The following is a 13,774-nucleotide window of genomic DNA, read 5'->3' on the forward strand; positions in this document are numbered from 1 at the left end:
TGCACCACCCTAGTGTAGTATAGCCTACAGTGAAGAAATGCTGCCAAAAATATATTTCATAATCGAACGGTCCTTAATTTGGTATAAATTCAGATATATACACTCAACCAAAAAAGAAAGTCCCCCATTCCAACACTTTTTTGTCTAACTCAAAAACTACTGAGCACCTCTCGCTCAAATTACGACTAATCAGTACAGAAATTTCTTAGCAATGCAGCCATACTCTTTATTTGGCCCAAAACAGTGATAATGTGTACGAATTTATGCAATTTATGACAAATGATACCAAAAACAGTTGCACTTTCGTATACGTGCAAATTGTGGTTCACACGCACCTTGCACGTATACCAAAGTGCAACTTTTTTCGGCACCATTTGTCATAAATTGCATAATTTTGTACACATTATCATTGTTTTGGGCCAAACAAAGAGTATGGCTGGATTGCTAAGGAATTTCTGTACTGATCAGTCGTAATTTGAGGAAGATGTGCTCAGTGGTTTTTGAGTGAGCCAAATAAGAATTAAAGGGGGACTTTCTTTTTTTTGGTTGAGTGTAGTTATAGTTCGAGAAGGGCATCAGTTCACAGGGTCGACCTACGACGCGTGGTGATGAAGGCGCGAATGAAGTCCACTAGCAGAAACAAGACAGTGGCAGTCATGAACGCACTGTACATGAAGAACGTTCCGTGGAAACTCTGCGTTGCACCGTAGAGCCAACCTGCGCATAAAAGTCAAGAGAGTATATTTTGTTTAATGACATGATAAATGTTACAAGCTTACAGGGTAACAGGGTCACAAGCTCTGTGGTTTTATCATGCATAAATTGCCACAGCCTTAATTAATGTTCTAGCACAAGCACAAAGAAGTCGAACTACCGCAGTGAGGGCGAGTCAAGAAAAAAGAAACCCAAATGTCGGGACCAATATTTTAGTGAAGTTCTGCATGTAGCACATGTAGCAAAATCAAGGATATAAAAGCCCAATTCATAAGCTTTCTTTTTGTTCAAGAATCTTTCAAATCACTTATGTACTTTTTAAGTTACGGAGTTTTAAACACAACCACCGTTTTAAAGCTCTGTCAACAGATCACAAAAAAGGTGTGTGTTCTTTCAGCAAAACAAAAACAATTCACACACATCCTAATGTGATTCGTTTCGATTTGCTGAAAGAACACTGAACTTTTTTTGTGATCCGTGGACAGAACCTTAAAACGGTGGCTGTGTTTAAAATTCCGTAACTTTAAAAGTACATAAGTGATTTGAATGATTCTTGTACTACTTTCATATCCTAGATTTTGAAAGTGCTACATGCAGAACTTCACTAAAACAATGGTCCAGACATTTGGGTTTCGTGGGTTTTTTTTACTCACCCTGTACAGCACAATTAATGTAGCTGTACAGAACTATATATTCACGATAATGTGAATAAATAGTCACATTCAGTACACTCCTAATAAACCGCTTTAATTAAAGCGGTTGTGGAATGCCAAAGACATTTCCGTAATTGTTCGGGTATATGTAGCCTAAGGTGTGATGAAACAAAAACGACTATTGTTTCTGTCATGAAATGAATACAAAAGGTACTTTTGAGAGCTGTTTTTCAGGTCCTGTTTCGACCCCAACGTGCAATTTGTGTAATAGTCGTCGTTGGGGGCAGCAAACAAAACATAGTAAATCGTGACGTAATAAACAGGACTCGTTTATACTACGCTGCATAGGGAAAACGCTGCAGGAAAACGGAACGCTATTTTCTTTCTTTTTTTCATTTAACCATTGAAACGTAAGGATGCATAGAATATGCAAGATTAGGTATCAGAGGAAAGAAGAGATTCTAATCTTCCTAAATGTAGCAAACTAAGTAAATAAGTAGTTTATCCAACGCTGGTTAAATTTAACCAAATGTAACCAGCGTTGGGTAAAATGACTAATTTTAACCAACTTTTGTATACCAGATGAACAGCCAAACAGTTGGTATAAAAATACCCGACGTTGGGCAAAATGTGCCCAACGTTGGTAAGCGTTGGGCAAAATTGGACAATTATCCACAATGTTGGTTACAATTTTAACCAACTTTATTAACCAACCAAATTTTAACCAGCGTTTTGAGAGTGTAGCCCAGGTTGGACGACGTCCGTAACGTAGTGCGATCAGGGAGTCCACCTGGGCCCATATTATGTCCGTTAATGAAAACCAAATATTTATGACAATTGACATTCTCCCGGCCCGTATCAAATTCATGTCTTAAAATTTCACCAACCTGAGAGGGTGTCCCCACCGGATGTCGCCACGCCGGCCAGAAAACTCTGCCATCCCAGAACGACAACAAATCGGTCGTCTCCATAAGGCAGCCCTCTAGTTAAGACCGACGTCACCTGTATAATACTGTGAATCCCTGCCCCGATGATGCACGTGTTGGCCATATGACCGATGGGCGTGGATATGAAAGTATCAAGAGCCAAAGCCACGACGGTCATGCACCCAGCAATGGCTCCAGTTGCGTGGCACGATAGCACCTCGGTGTGCAGAACTAGAGCCGTCAAGCTCAGTCCAGCCAGGCTCCCAACACCAAACACCGTTGTCAGAAGCGCTGCTTCGCTGGGGCTGAGCCCCACTGCCAGGCCATTGGGAACCATGTAGACCAAGATCCCACCGTAACAAGCATTGGTAAATAACCGGACTGCAGCCAGAAGCAGGAAGTCCAAGCAAAGGAAGAGGTCGAGCCCTAGTGTCCCCGCTATCACCTTACTCAACTTCGCCAAACAGCGATCGGTCTGACTCGAAGAGGGTCCGTTATCAGGGCCAGGGTCTGTGCAATCATCGAGAAGCTTTGCATAGACTCTAGTTGGTCTCCTGACCAGCAAACCAGAACAAATGAGATGAAAGCTCGTCCCACCTATCAGGAGCAGCGCTCCCCGCCATCCGTAAGTTTCCAAGAGGACTTGCGTCACTGGTCCGTACAGCATCATCCCAATTGGTCCCCCAGCTAGCGCCAGAAAACTCGCCACGGCGTATTTCTCCTGAAAGTAGAAGGCTACCTCCGCACGGGTTGTCTCCAGCGTGCATGCTGCCCCAGACCCTTGCAAACAAAACAAACGGTTGTTAATTCGAAGTAAACCAGCAACACATGCAGCAAGTCTAATCAGGTTGTCAGAGTAGTATCCTCTGCATACACCAGCATTATTGGTCTCATACTTTAACTGTGCTTGTGATGGTTTGAGTATCTCCTGTTACGTATTGTTAACAGCATTTGTAGCCTGGCGAGTTAAGAGCACTGTTTGACCCAAACGCTTGCATAAATTGAGGTATCCGCGTCTTGGAATCAGCAGATCATAACGGCAAAGTACTCTGCGAGTACCATGTAGTTTTGAATTAGACAATGTATAGTAAACATACAACAACACAATTCTGCAACGATGTTGGCCATTACGATTTAGACAGGGTCTTGGAAAATGACATGACTTGGTTGATATCCCAATTCGAAAAATGAACTAATTGATGAGTACTAAGCGTAATACAATGTACTAAGGTAATTAGATAGCGGACTAACTCTATACTCACCGGCTATAAGTATAAGGAATACAGCGAAGGGGACGATATTCTGGACCACAGAGGATATCACCAGACCGAATCCATAGAGTACACCACCAAGGGTAATGACGACACGGCTTCGATATTGACATGCCGCTGCAGTTGCTAATGGTGCTAGATAAACAAAACATAATTATCATTCAATGAAGCAGTGCCACTGTTGCTGCTTCAGAAATGTATGTAAAATTACCTCTTGTTCTGAAAGTATTTGCAAATGGTAAAGTTACAGGGAATATGATCTTCCACAGTTAACAGTAGTTCAGAATGTGAGTAGTGAGGTAGAAATGGCTATGTCTTGTCAGACTGGCGGGATTTGCTTCAGCAAAATGAGTGCATGCGTGTTTGATATTTCCAGCAAATTTGTTTCTTGTATTTTGTTGTTTTTTTTCTCTCTGGATTATGACAACCAAAAGCTATGTCTGAAGAAGAGTATTCGGTCTTTTTTTATAAATGTATATATATGTATGTTTTTCCTGGTCATTGACATCAAAATAAGTAATTTTAAGTTACAGCATGACTTTGTGGGTTATGCGCCTATCAAATGTTTCCCCCCCCCCCCCCCCCCCCCCCCCCCCCCCCCCATGTAAAAAAATACACTTATACACTTATAAAAAAAAACTACCAATTATCACGAATTACCTTACTGGACTGTTAGTGAATGACAGTCTAAAGCATATCCTGTAAAATCATGGCACCTGGTGTGCTGACATTTTCAAGAAAAGTGGTATTTTTTCAAACACTGCTCCCAATTTATCATATTTTGTTAGTCCGCATTTTCTTTTGCAATCGATCACACCTGTGAACGCGGGGTACAAGCCAGCTCGACTGATTCCTTGACCTTACAATTCCCAGGCCTCTATAAATTGCTCTGTTTCATCTTACGTGGAGTTAGGAAACCAGAGTTCAAGAGCATGATGGATTTCTTGGTTTTCCAGCATCTACGAACCCAAAACGTCAAACAAGTCAGTGTAACAATATTTGCTATAAATACTAACCCCCCAAATCCATCCATTTCTGAAAATTAAAGCAAAAGCAAATGTTGTACATTGATCCCTTTAATCTCATACTTAATCTAACTTGAATAATTCACTTTAATTATTCTTATCTTTCACCTTTGCTTCTTCTTGTCATAAATCGACACCTTTTCTATTTTCCTGAGGACTCCTAACCCAGGGTGATGCTGATTGTAACAAATTGTTGTCAAGGAGTGGTCGGTTAGGCGGGGCGGGGGCGGCGAACATTTGATTTTGTCAAGCACGAAATTGCTGATGTCGTATTGCAAGCAAAATGCTGCATTGCACGTCTCCCTGCATTGTCTTCGGTGTACAGGCTTTTGTGCTATATATATTGTACTTTTAATTTGCATTTTCATGGTTATGTAACCATGTACTAAATGTGTTCGGCTATTTTGTTTTGTTTTAACTGTAATTCTTGCATGTGTGCCAGGAACAGCTCACAACTGTTGGGTGGTGCTGCACTAAACAGAATGACCAGTCCTCCGTAATGCTAAAGCAATTGTTTTGTTTTGTGGGGTTTTCCAATGGCTCAAAAAACTGAATTAAAAAAACTGAACTTAGACAATTAGCTAACAAGTAATGTTACTATCGCCAAAAACCCCGCCCTATTATACTTACTCAGAACAAATTGTACTCCGAAGTGCAGAGCGCAAATGGAGCCCACAATCCACAAATTCGTCTGGAAATCCTCCTTCATTGACGTGATGAGGACACCGAAAGCTTTCAAGCTGCCATAGACGATCAGCTCAGCCAAGAAGGCAGAAAACACGGCCACCCAGCCCCATCCACCCTCTCGGTAGCTTAAAGCGTTGGCCATTGCTGCTCGCAGTATTATCTGCTGTCAGTTTCCTAAGATATTTAAGGAAACATGAAATGACTTCACATAGGTTTGTGCAAACACCTTCACGGGGTCGTAAAACACTGAAAAAAATGTACGTACCCGCGAACCCGATCCGACTACTCAAAGTCGTCCTTTCACGTTCGTTCACGTTTGTTTTCACATCGCGTACTTGCATCGCCTGAGAACGACAATGCATAACCAATCTTACCCTTGCCAAGGCGTTGATGAGCAAAGTTAATTTGTAATTTGACGCACTCGCCCTGATCCGTTAGTGTGAATAATGGTCGGTTTTGAACAGCGCCCCCACCGACAGATGGTACCAGGCCCCCCCCCCCCCCCCCCCCCCCACCCCCATGACCGTGCTACGCTACTGTCATGTCTTCGTCATTTTACAGGTATACATCTTATCTTCGTTTATTACTAATATGCCCTAAGGCCAAAAAAAAAAGTCTCCGGTTTCTGGTGTGCGCGCGCGTCGCCGTAGCCATGCGCGTCGGCAAAATGAAAAAGTTTTTTTTCAATAAAAGATGATGTCTCAAAACCGCCAAACTCACTGGTTTCACGGGAATCATGCTGCTGCACAACGTGTTTTTAGATTGGGTTATGGTCGAGAATAAGCTATATGTGGCCTCTCTGGACTCCCATATATTTCCACTAAGTTTAGTCGGGCACCATTTGCAGTCATCAGCCGACATTTGAAGCAAAAAAATCAGGTAAAAAAAAAAAAAAAAAGCCGCGTCGCCACACCACTTTTTGGGCAAGCTCCATACCAGAAACCGGAGACTTTTTCGCGGGCCTTAGAAGACAAACGAAGGACGCTCACAGGGGGAACGGAATGATAGAAACGCGTTAAAGGGAATGAAACGAACTCCAGTGATGTGCACTGAATGAGACACAATAGCATGAATCTGGCAAAGGGACAGAGACAATGAGCATACAGGATGGAATAATACTTTATATATATATTCAGATTAATTGGTAAAAACACTACTATCCAATTAAAAGTAGTATACCAAATTTGATTAAAAACCGTCCAACAGAGTAAAAATACATTAACAACAATAATTCCCTTAATTACAATAATTCCCTGAATAATATGAAAAATCTGTGCGACAATTACATGTAGTCGTGTATATTAAAATTATTTTGAGTTGCATTATAACAGTGTGTTTATCTCAAATTTCTGAAAGATTAACGAAATACAAAGTCAATTGCAAGACTGAGCAGGAAAATATATACTAGAAAAACTGCATAGTTATATTTCTGCAGAAATTCTATTGATAGAGGATAGTCGTTGTGTTTTCCAAGCTTTTGATAGCATTTTTGAATATAACCGTTGAATGTCAATGAATCGAAAAATAAAAGTTTTGAATTTATGGGACGGAGCAGCGTTTTGTGCATTTTCACTTTGACGTAGGCCATGATGACATTTCATGCCAGATTGACTTATTCCTTAAACTTGAGCACCCTTCGTATTTCTTAGACCTCATGGGTAGACTTTATGAGTATAGCAGCCGTCTTATGGGGCATCATTTGTTATTTTAATTCAGTAACAATGAGTGCTTAAAAGGTTTATTTCTGGTATGTCACAGCAAGACAAAAGTATTGCCTTGATGACTGCTACCTAGCTATAAGGTCCATATACGCCTTTTTTTTTTAAATATTGTGGGCAAGAGAGAGCGCCTTTTTTCAGTGGGTGACCTCTCTTGTATATTCACCCCGCAAATGTATTATATTATTGTAACGTCTCTCTTGGGTGAGAGACATTATCAAATAAAGAGTCAGATACAAATATCTTACACACACACACACTAGTACTTTATTCGAGATTATTTACATCTCAGGTCAATAGAGGGCGCACTATATACAATGTAAAGTTAAGGCGTACATGATTATCTGTGTACAGACATGGGTCTATGGCCAGTGAGCGGACAGCTCGATAATCTACGTGTACATGTCAGGCACTCTGTCGGGGTCAGAGCCCAGATCAACAATCTAATGCATCATACGTGCGGGAGCTCTGTGTAGGTCAGCTCGGGAATCTAATGGGTGACAATGACCACAATTGCCATTTCTGCGCGCTTTATATACACTTTTGGGTGCGCGTCTTAGCCAATGGGAGCATTGGATTCTGGTAGTTATGAATAATGCATCCGTGTACAAAGGCATGGGGAAAGTTCTCTATGGGAGATTTGTACACGACTGACAGACATTCTAGTGGGAGAAAGTCCGAGAGCAGTGGTTAGCGGGCGAAGTAGGATCACTCGTGGGTACCTTACGGGGAACTGATCCTCAAAGGAAAAGGGAAAGGGAATAACTTCTCGGTACATAGGTTTGTGTACAAGACTTAGTCTCTACACTAGGTAAGAATCTACACACTAATGCTATGGAGTAAAACTATGAGACGACGGACGTAACCTGAGTAGGGGAGAAGGGCGGATACCAGACTTTGCCATAGGTCTGGGGGTAGTACAGGGCCAGTGGGGAGAGGGGCAGGTACCAGACTTTACCCCTCCCCCTTTCCCCACCCTCTGACCACGCCCCCACCCCCTTATCCCTCCCAATAATCTCCCTCTCCCAATGATCTCCCTCCCAAATATCTCTCTCAATATCTCAGTCTCGAAATAAGGCCAGGCCCTCTATATTTATATTTTTCATTTTTGATCTTGTGTTAAATACGACTCGTACAAGTCTACTCCAACCCTGACTTGCAAAATATGAAGTGACTCAGGGTGACCCACTTTTGCAGTTGGCGTAAACATCTATTGAAATTCAATGGACCGTGATGAATTGCTTTTGTTAGTTGGGGCAGCCAGGATATGACTCATCGCATACGTCAGAAGCAAACAATGGTTGCTATTTTTAGTTCCTATATAAGCCAGATACCCTCACAGCGGATGGCCAGTCGGATTTATAAGGCGGAGTTCAGTGGTATCTAATCATATCCAGACTCGACAGCACTGTACAACTGTATAGCTTCATTTCCGAATACGAGCAGCTAAACTACCAACAGACCAACTTTCAAAGGTAATTATAATACGCTTATAACGTGTATTTTTTATACATCAGGTGTCCAATATGTCAGGGTGATTTGTGTGTAAAAGGCGAAAACCATAGGCGTCTTTACTTGTCAGCGGCCCCGAACACGTTGTAGTTGCGTCTTTTGCAATTTAGCATGCCAGATGCGAGTAAGGATGATTAGGCCCCAAATTATTATTACTGTATGTTTGTGTGTAAAAAAATTTACTTATTAAGGCCTATTTCTCCTTTTTTTTCAGATGAACTGTCCATCTAGTGTTGTAGATGTTACATACGGGCAAGATTTCGTCACATTGGCAAACAGCATGGTCAACACGGTGGGTGAATGGATCGTGGTCAAAATAGGAGATTTGACTCAGCAGTTAAAGAATGCAAAAACCTTTTGATATATGACAAACCAAAAAGCTATTTAAATGAGCTAATTTGAATAACAAAGAAAGAGCCACTCGGAGTGGCTTTTTACTGTATATATTAAGATGCCAGAAAAGCTATTTAAATGAGCTACTTTGAATGACAACGAAAAAGCCACTCGGAGTGGCTTTTTACTGTATATATTAAGATGCCAGAAAAGCTATTTAAATGAGCTAATTTGAATAACAACGAAAAAGCCACTCGGAGTGGCTTTTTACTGTATATATTAAGATGTCATAAAAGCTATTTAAATGAGTTAATTTGAATGACTAAGAAAAAGCCACTCGGAGTGGCTTTTTACTGTATATATTAAGATGTATGAAAAGCTATTTAAATGAGCTAATTTGAATGACAACAAAAAAGCCACTCGGAGTGGCTTTTTACTGTATATATTAAGATGCCAGAAAAGCTATTTAAATGAGCTAATTTGAATAACAACGAAAAAGCCACTCGGAGTGGCTTTTTACTGTATATATTAAGATGTCATAAAAGCTATTTAAATGAGTTAATTTGAATGACAACGAAAAAGCCACTCCGAGTGGCTTTTTACTGTATATATTAAGATGTAATAAAAGCTATTTAAATGAGCTAATTTGAATGACAACAAAAAAGCCACTCGGAGTGGCTTTTTACTGTATATATTAAGATGTAATAAAAGCTATTTAAATGAGCTAATTTGAATGACAACAAAAAAGCCACTCGGAGTGGCTTTTTACTGTATATATTAAGATGTATGAAAAGCTATTTAAATGAGCTAATTTGAATGACAACAAAAAAGCCACTCGGAGTGGCTTTTTACTGTATATATTAAGATGCCAGAAAAGCTATTTAAATGAGCTAATTTGAATAACAACGAAAAAGCCACTCGGAGTGGCTTTTTACTGTATATATTAAGATGTCATAAAAGCTATTTAAATGAGTTAATTTGAATGACAACGAAAAAGCCACTCGGAGTGGCTTTTTACTGTATATATTAGGATGTATGAAAAGCTATTTAAATGAGCTAATTTGAATGACAACAAAAAAGCCACTCAGAGTGGCTTTTTACTGTATATATTAAGATGTAATAAAAGCTATTTAAATGAGCTAATTTGAATGACAACAAAAAAGCCACTCGGAGTGGCTAAGATGTAATAAAAGCTATTTAAATGAGCTAATTTGAATGACAACAAAAAAGCCACTCGGAGTGGCTTTTTACTGTATATATTAAGATGTAATAAAAGCTATTTAAATGAGCTAATTTGAATGACAACAAAAAAGCCACTCGGAGTGGCTTTTTACTGTATAAATTATAATATATGAATATCAAATAAAGAGAACGTATGAATGATAGTTTTATCGAGTCCAAGTTCAATTATAATACAAAATCAATAGAGGGCGCTAATGGATATCAAAATAATATAAACCGAGGGCGGTTATGATAAATGATCGATTTATCGAGTCCAAGTGCAATTATAATAAAAGAAATCAACAGAGGGCGCCATTCATTGGTGGTGAGGTATTATAAACAGAGGGCGGTATTTAATTTTATGATAAGGAGTTCATGTACCGATAAAAAACAGAGGGCGCTATTAACGGGCACTAAGAGATCTGATTTCAATTATATAAAGAACAGAGGGTGATATTTAATTCTTTATTTAAAATTGCAATCATTTTTATTTAAAGTTTATTAAATAGATGGAATACTTTGGGACGTCACAACTTGGGGATAAGTGCGATCATCATATAATCATCGAGAATGGTTTTTTAATTTGTGAAACGTGCGGTGAAATAGTTTCACGTTATTTTGATTTTTCGGCAGAAAATGCGCAAGAAGATCGTATCAATTGGTCAATTTTAAAAAGAAACAAAAGAAAAACTGTGGAAAAACTTATTTTGTCTGTTTGTCCAGAGCAAGACTTAGAAGATGTCCAAGAAACAATCAATAAATATAACGAGCTCGTTAATTACAAAACATTGAGGGGAAACGGATGTGTCAAACGGTCGTTAATAGCCGCGAGTTTCCATCACGTCATTGGATTAGACAAAGAACGAGTTAGAAAATTATTTAAAGTGACTCAAAATCAATTTAATAAAGCACTAAAAAGATACGATGACCACTACAATAAAGGCGGGGCCGAGGGTAACACCCCAAGAGGTGAAATAGAGGTATAACTCGGTGGATCGCTTTCATAATGTTTATTTACCGAGAATTTGAACTTGTAAGTTTTTCGATAAGAGATTTTTTTTCTTTTGCCAGCCGTTCGTCTACCCGTTTTTTAACTTCTTTTTCAAAGTCTGTATCGTTTTTAATTTTTTGAAGCTTTGTGCTGGTCTTTGTTCTAATTTTTTGCTTAAGCTCGTTAAATTTTGCGAGCTCTCTCGTAATCAATATAAACTCTTCGTGTGATATATCTCCGTCGTTGATGGCTTGAGACACGTATTCTTCAATCGTGTTAAGTTTGGAGTCTGCTAATATTTTAATCTGGTCGTGCTTTTTTAGCTTGGCGGATAATCGCCTAGACGCGATTCTAAGCAGAATATCTACACCAAAAGCGCCTATAAACGTTCCTTCTAGCACCAATCCAACGGGGGTTGATATAACACCCAAGAGAGCGGGAATACCGACAGCCCCCGCTATAGCCCCCAATCCTTCTAATCCTATTTCTACGTAATTAATAGTGTCGATCACTCTCTTTATTTTTTTATAAGTGTGCTCTCGGTGGTCTCTCTCTTTTAAGATTAAAGATCGAATCTCTTCAATCTTTTTAAGTCTGTACACTTTTGTTTCTTCGTTACTATTTAATCGGAGTACATCTCCAGAAATATCGGGGTATAGCGCCTTACCATCTACACTCATGTTTTTAATATAAAAAGATTTTAAAATTAAAAGATCTCCAACTCGATAATGATACCCTCACCCTTGTTGTTGAATACCTGTCCTTTTTCACCGCTGATAGAAAATGTCAGTTTGTCGATTATACCGTTTTTAAGATTTTTGAATCCCTCGGCTCTATCAATATCGGGTTTGCGCGTAGCCACGGGTACGATTTTTAAGATGTCAGAAGGACGACCATTAAAAAAGTTTTCACTCGTACTTATTTGCGGGCAGCGAATAAACAAAAATTTAAACGGATTAACGTCGTAAGACCCCGTATACACCACTTTGGGTACCAGTCTTCCTTTGGGTAAATTGAGTAATCGAGATACTTCTCTGTTCAAGCGCAATTTGAGATTTACGTCGGTTATCACCAATGTCACCTTTTTAGATTCTCTAAATATTCGAAAACTTACCCCGGGTATAGAATTTAAAATGAAATCGAACCAATCGACGTCGTACCACCCCGGTGCTATGATGACCGAACCGGTGACTCCGAGTGGCAACGGCGCTAAATGACTCGGAGGAATAAAATCTAAATCCTCACCCGTCACGATAAGACTTCCCCTTATAATTACCCCTGCTTCCCTACTATCTCTCAACTCGCTCAACTCGCTCGCACCCATTTCTCCTTCAATAAACTTTAAAGCCAATTCCTCACCTTCAAAGATTTTTCTTTCTCTAACAAATAATATTCTTACTAAAGATTGAAGCGTATTAAGTTCTAATTCAGTTTTTGGTATTTCTGAAGACATGGCGGCTAAAATCAACCCTCGCCGTTCAGCTATAATAGCTCTTTTTCTTTTGTTTGATTCTAAAACGGATTCTAGTCTATCGTCTTCGTACGCTTTTATAAGATCGTTTATAGTTTTTTGTAAAACATTTTCATCGTTAAATAAAAAGTGGTATGGTATATCGGGCAACAATCGCTCTATAAAATCTCTATCCGGCGTTCTTATGTGTACATCTGAAAGAAACTCCGGGGGTAAGAGGGGAGGTTTATCTGTGGTAAACGCGGGTCTCCCATCTATTTGCGTAAACCAATCAATCTCTGTGGCGCTGGAAATATTAAAATATCCGGGGTTAAACAACACCCTTTTTACGCGTATAGATTTTTGACCGTTTAAATTATCTACGACGTCTTCTAATTTAAACGTCTGCTCATTTTGAAACAAGTGAAACGAATGCATTTATTTTAAAGTCTTTTTATATTAAAACTGAAACTAAAATAATGAGTGATTTTAAGTCGTTAAAAAAGCAGATACAATCGATAGCCGATCAGGTAACGAAACAAGTAAATCAAAATGTAGCCAAGGCAACCGAGCTAAAGCATCAAGCTGCACCCCAAGCAAAGTTTTTAAACAGCACTAAACCCAGTGAACTGGAAGTTATAGTTAATAATACCAACGGGTTTTTAACCTTGTTCCCCGACTTAACCTCAGACTATAAATTGCCTCGCATCACAACGGATGAGGATGTAGATCGTTGGAAATCACACCCCATGTCGTTTTATCAAAATCAGTTAAATTTTGCGATCTACTGCGCTACTACGGGCTGCGGTGTTGGATTCGATCTTTTAAACGCGAGCAACCGTTACGTTTGGGCCATCTTTAACTTTCATTTATATTTTACGGTTAGAAAGATCCTGTACGACTTTGCCGCTCCTTTACCGGGAGATGACGCATTTAAAGCTCTAGACAACAGTTATAATCTCAGAGCATTTACCGATACCTCTTTGTTGTTTGGCATCGATCAAAATAAATCTTTTAAACAGACGAGAGACACAAACTCTAACGGTTTAGGTATAGCTTATTACTGGGACACGTCTTACGTACCCGTACCCGGAAACGATTATGATACAACCGACCTTAATCTCGAGTATAGTGAGTATCGTAAAGATATGATGAGTGGAACTAAAATGGGGTTTGGTCTGGACGATCCACCCAAGGGTTCGGGGCGTTACAGCGATTATACCGTAGCCTTTATCGAACAAAATGAATCGGTACAAAAGGCTTGGTTAGATTT

General features: G+C 39.5%; 1 protein-coding gene across 3 annotated transcripts in view; it reads right to left on the minus strand.

Moving 5' to 3' along the window:
* Positions 1-536: 536 nt before the first annotated feature.
* Positions 537-13,774, minus strand: part of LOC119720661 (monocarboxylate transporter 13-like) — a 28,215-nt gene continuing 14,977 nt past the window's right edge. For all 3 annotated transcript variants that reach the window (XM_038190448.1, XM_038190449.1, XM_038190450.1), the window contains 4 exons: positions 5,220-5,450; positions 3,556-3,699; positions 2,255-3,073; positions 537-717 (listed from right to left, as the gene is read on the minus strand). In XM_038190448.1, coding sequence (XP_038046376.1) covers positions 581-717; positions 2,255-3,073; positions 3,556-3,699; positions 5,220-5,418 — 1,299 coding nt within the window. In that variant the 5' untranslated portion in view covers positions 5,419-5,450 and the 3' untranslated portion in view covers positions 537-580. The remainder of the gene's footprint in view (positions 718-2,254; positions 3,074-3,555; positions 3,700-5,219; positions 5,451-13,774) is intronic.

This window comes from Patiria miniata, unplaced genomic scaffold (assembly GCF_015706575.1).
Source record: "Patiria miniata isolate m_02_andy unplaced genomic scaffold, ASM1570657v1 HiC_scaffold_9, whole genome shotgun sequence".
Taxonomy (NCBI): domain Eukaryota; kingdom Metazoa; phylum Echinodermata; class Asteroidea; order Valvatida; family Asterinidae; genus Patiria; species Patiria miniata.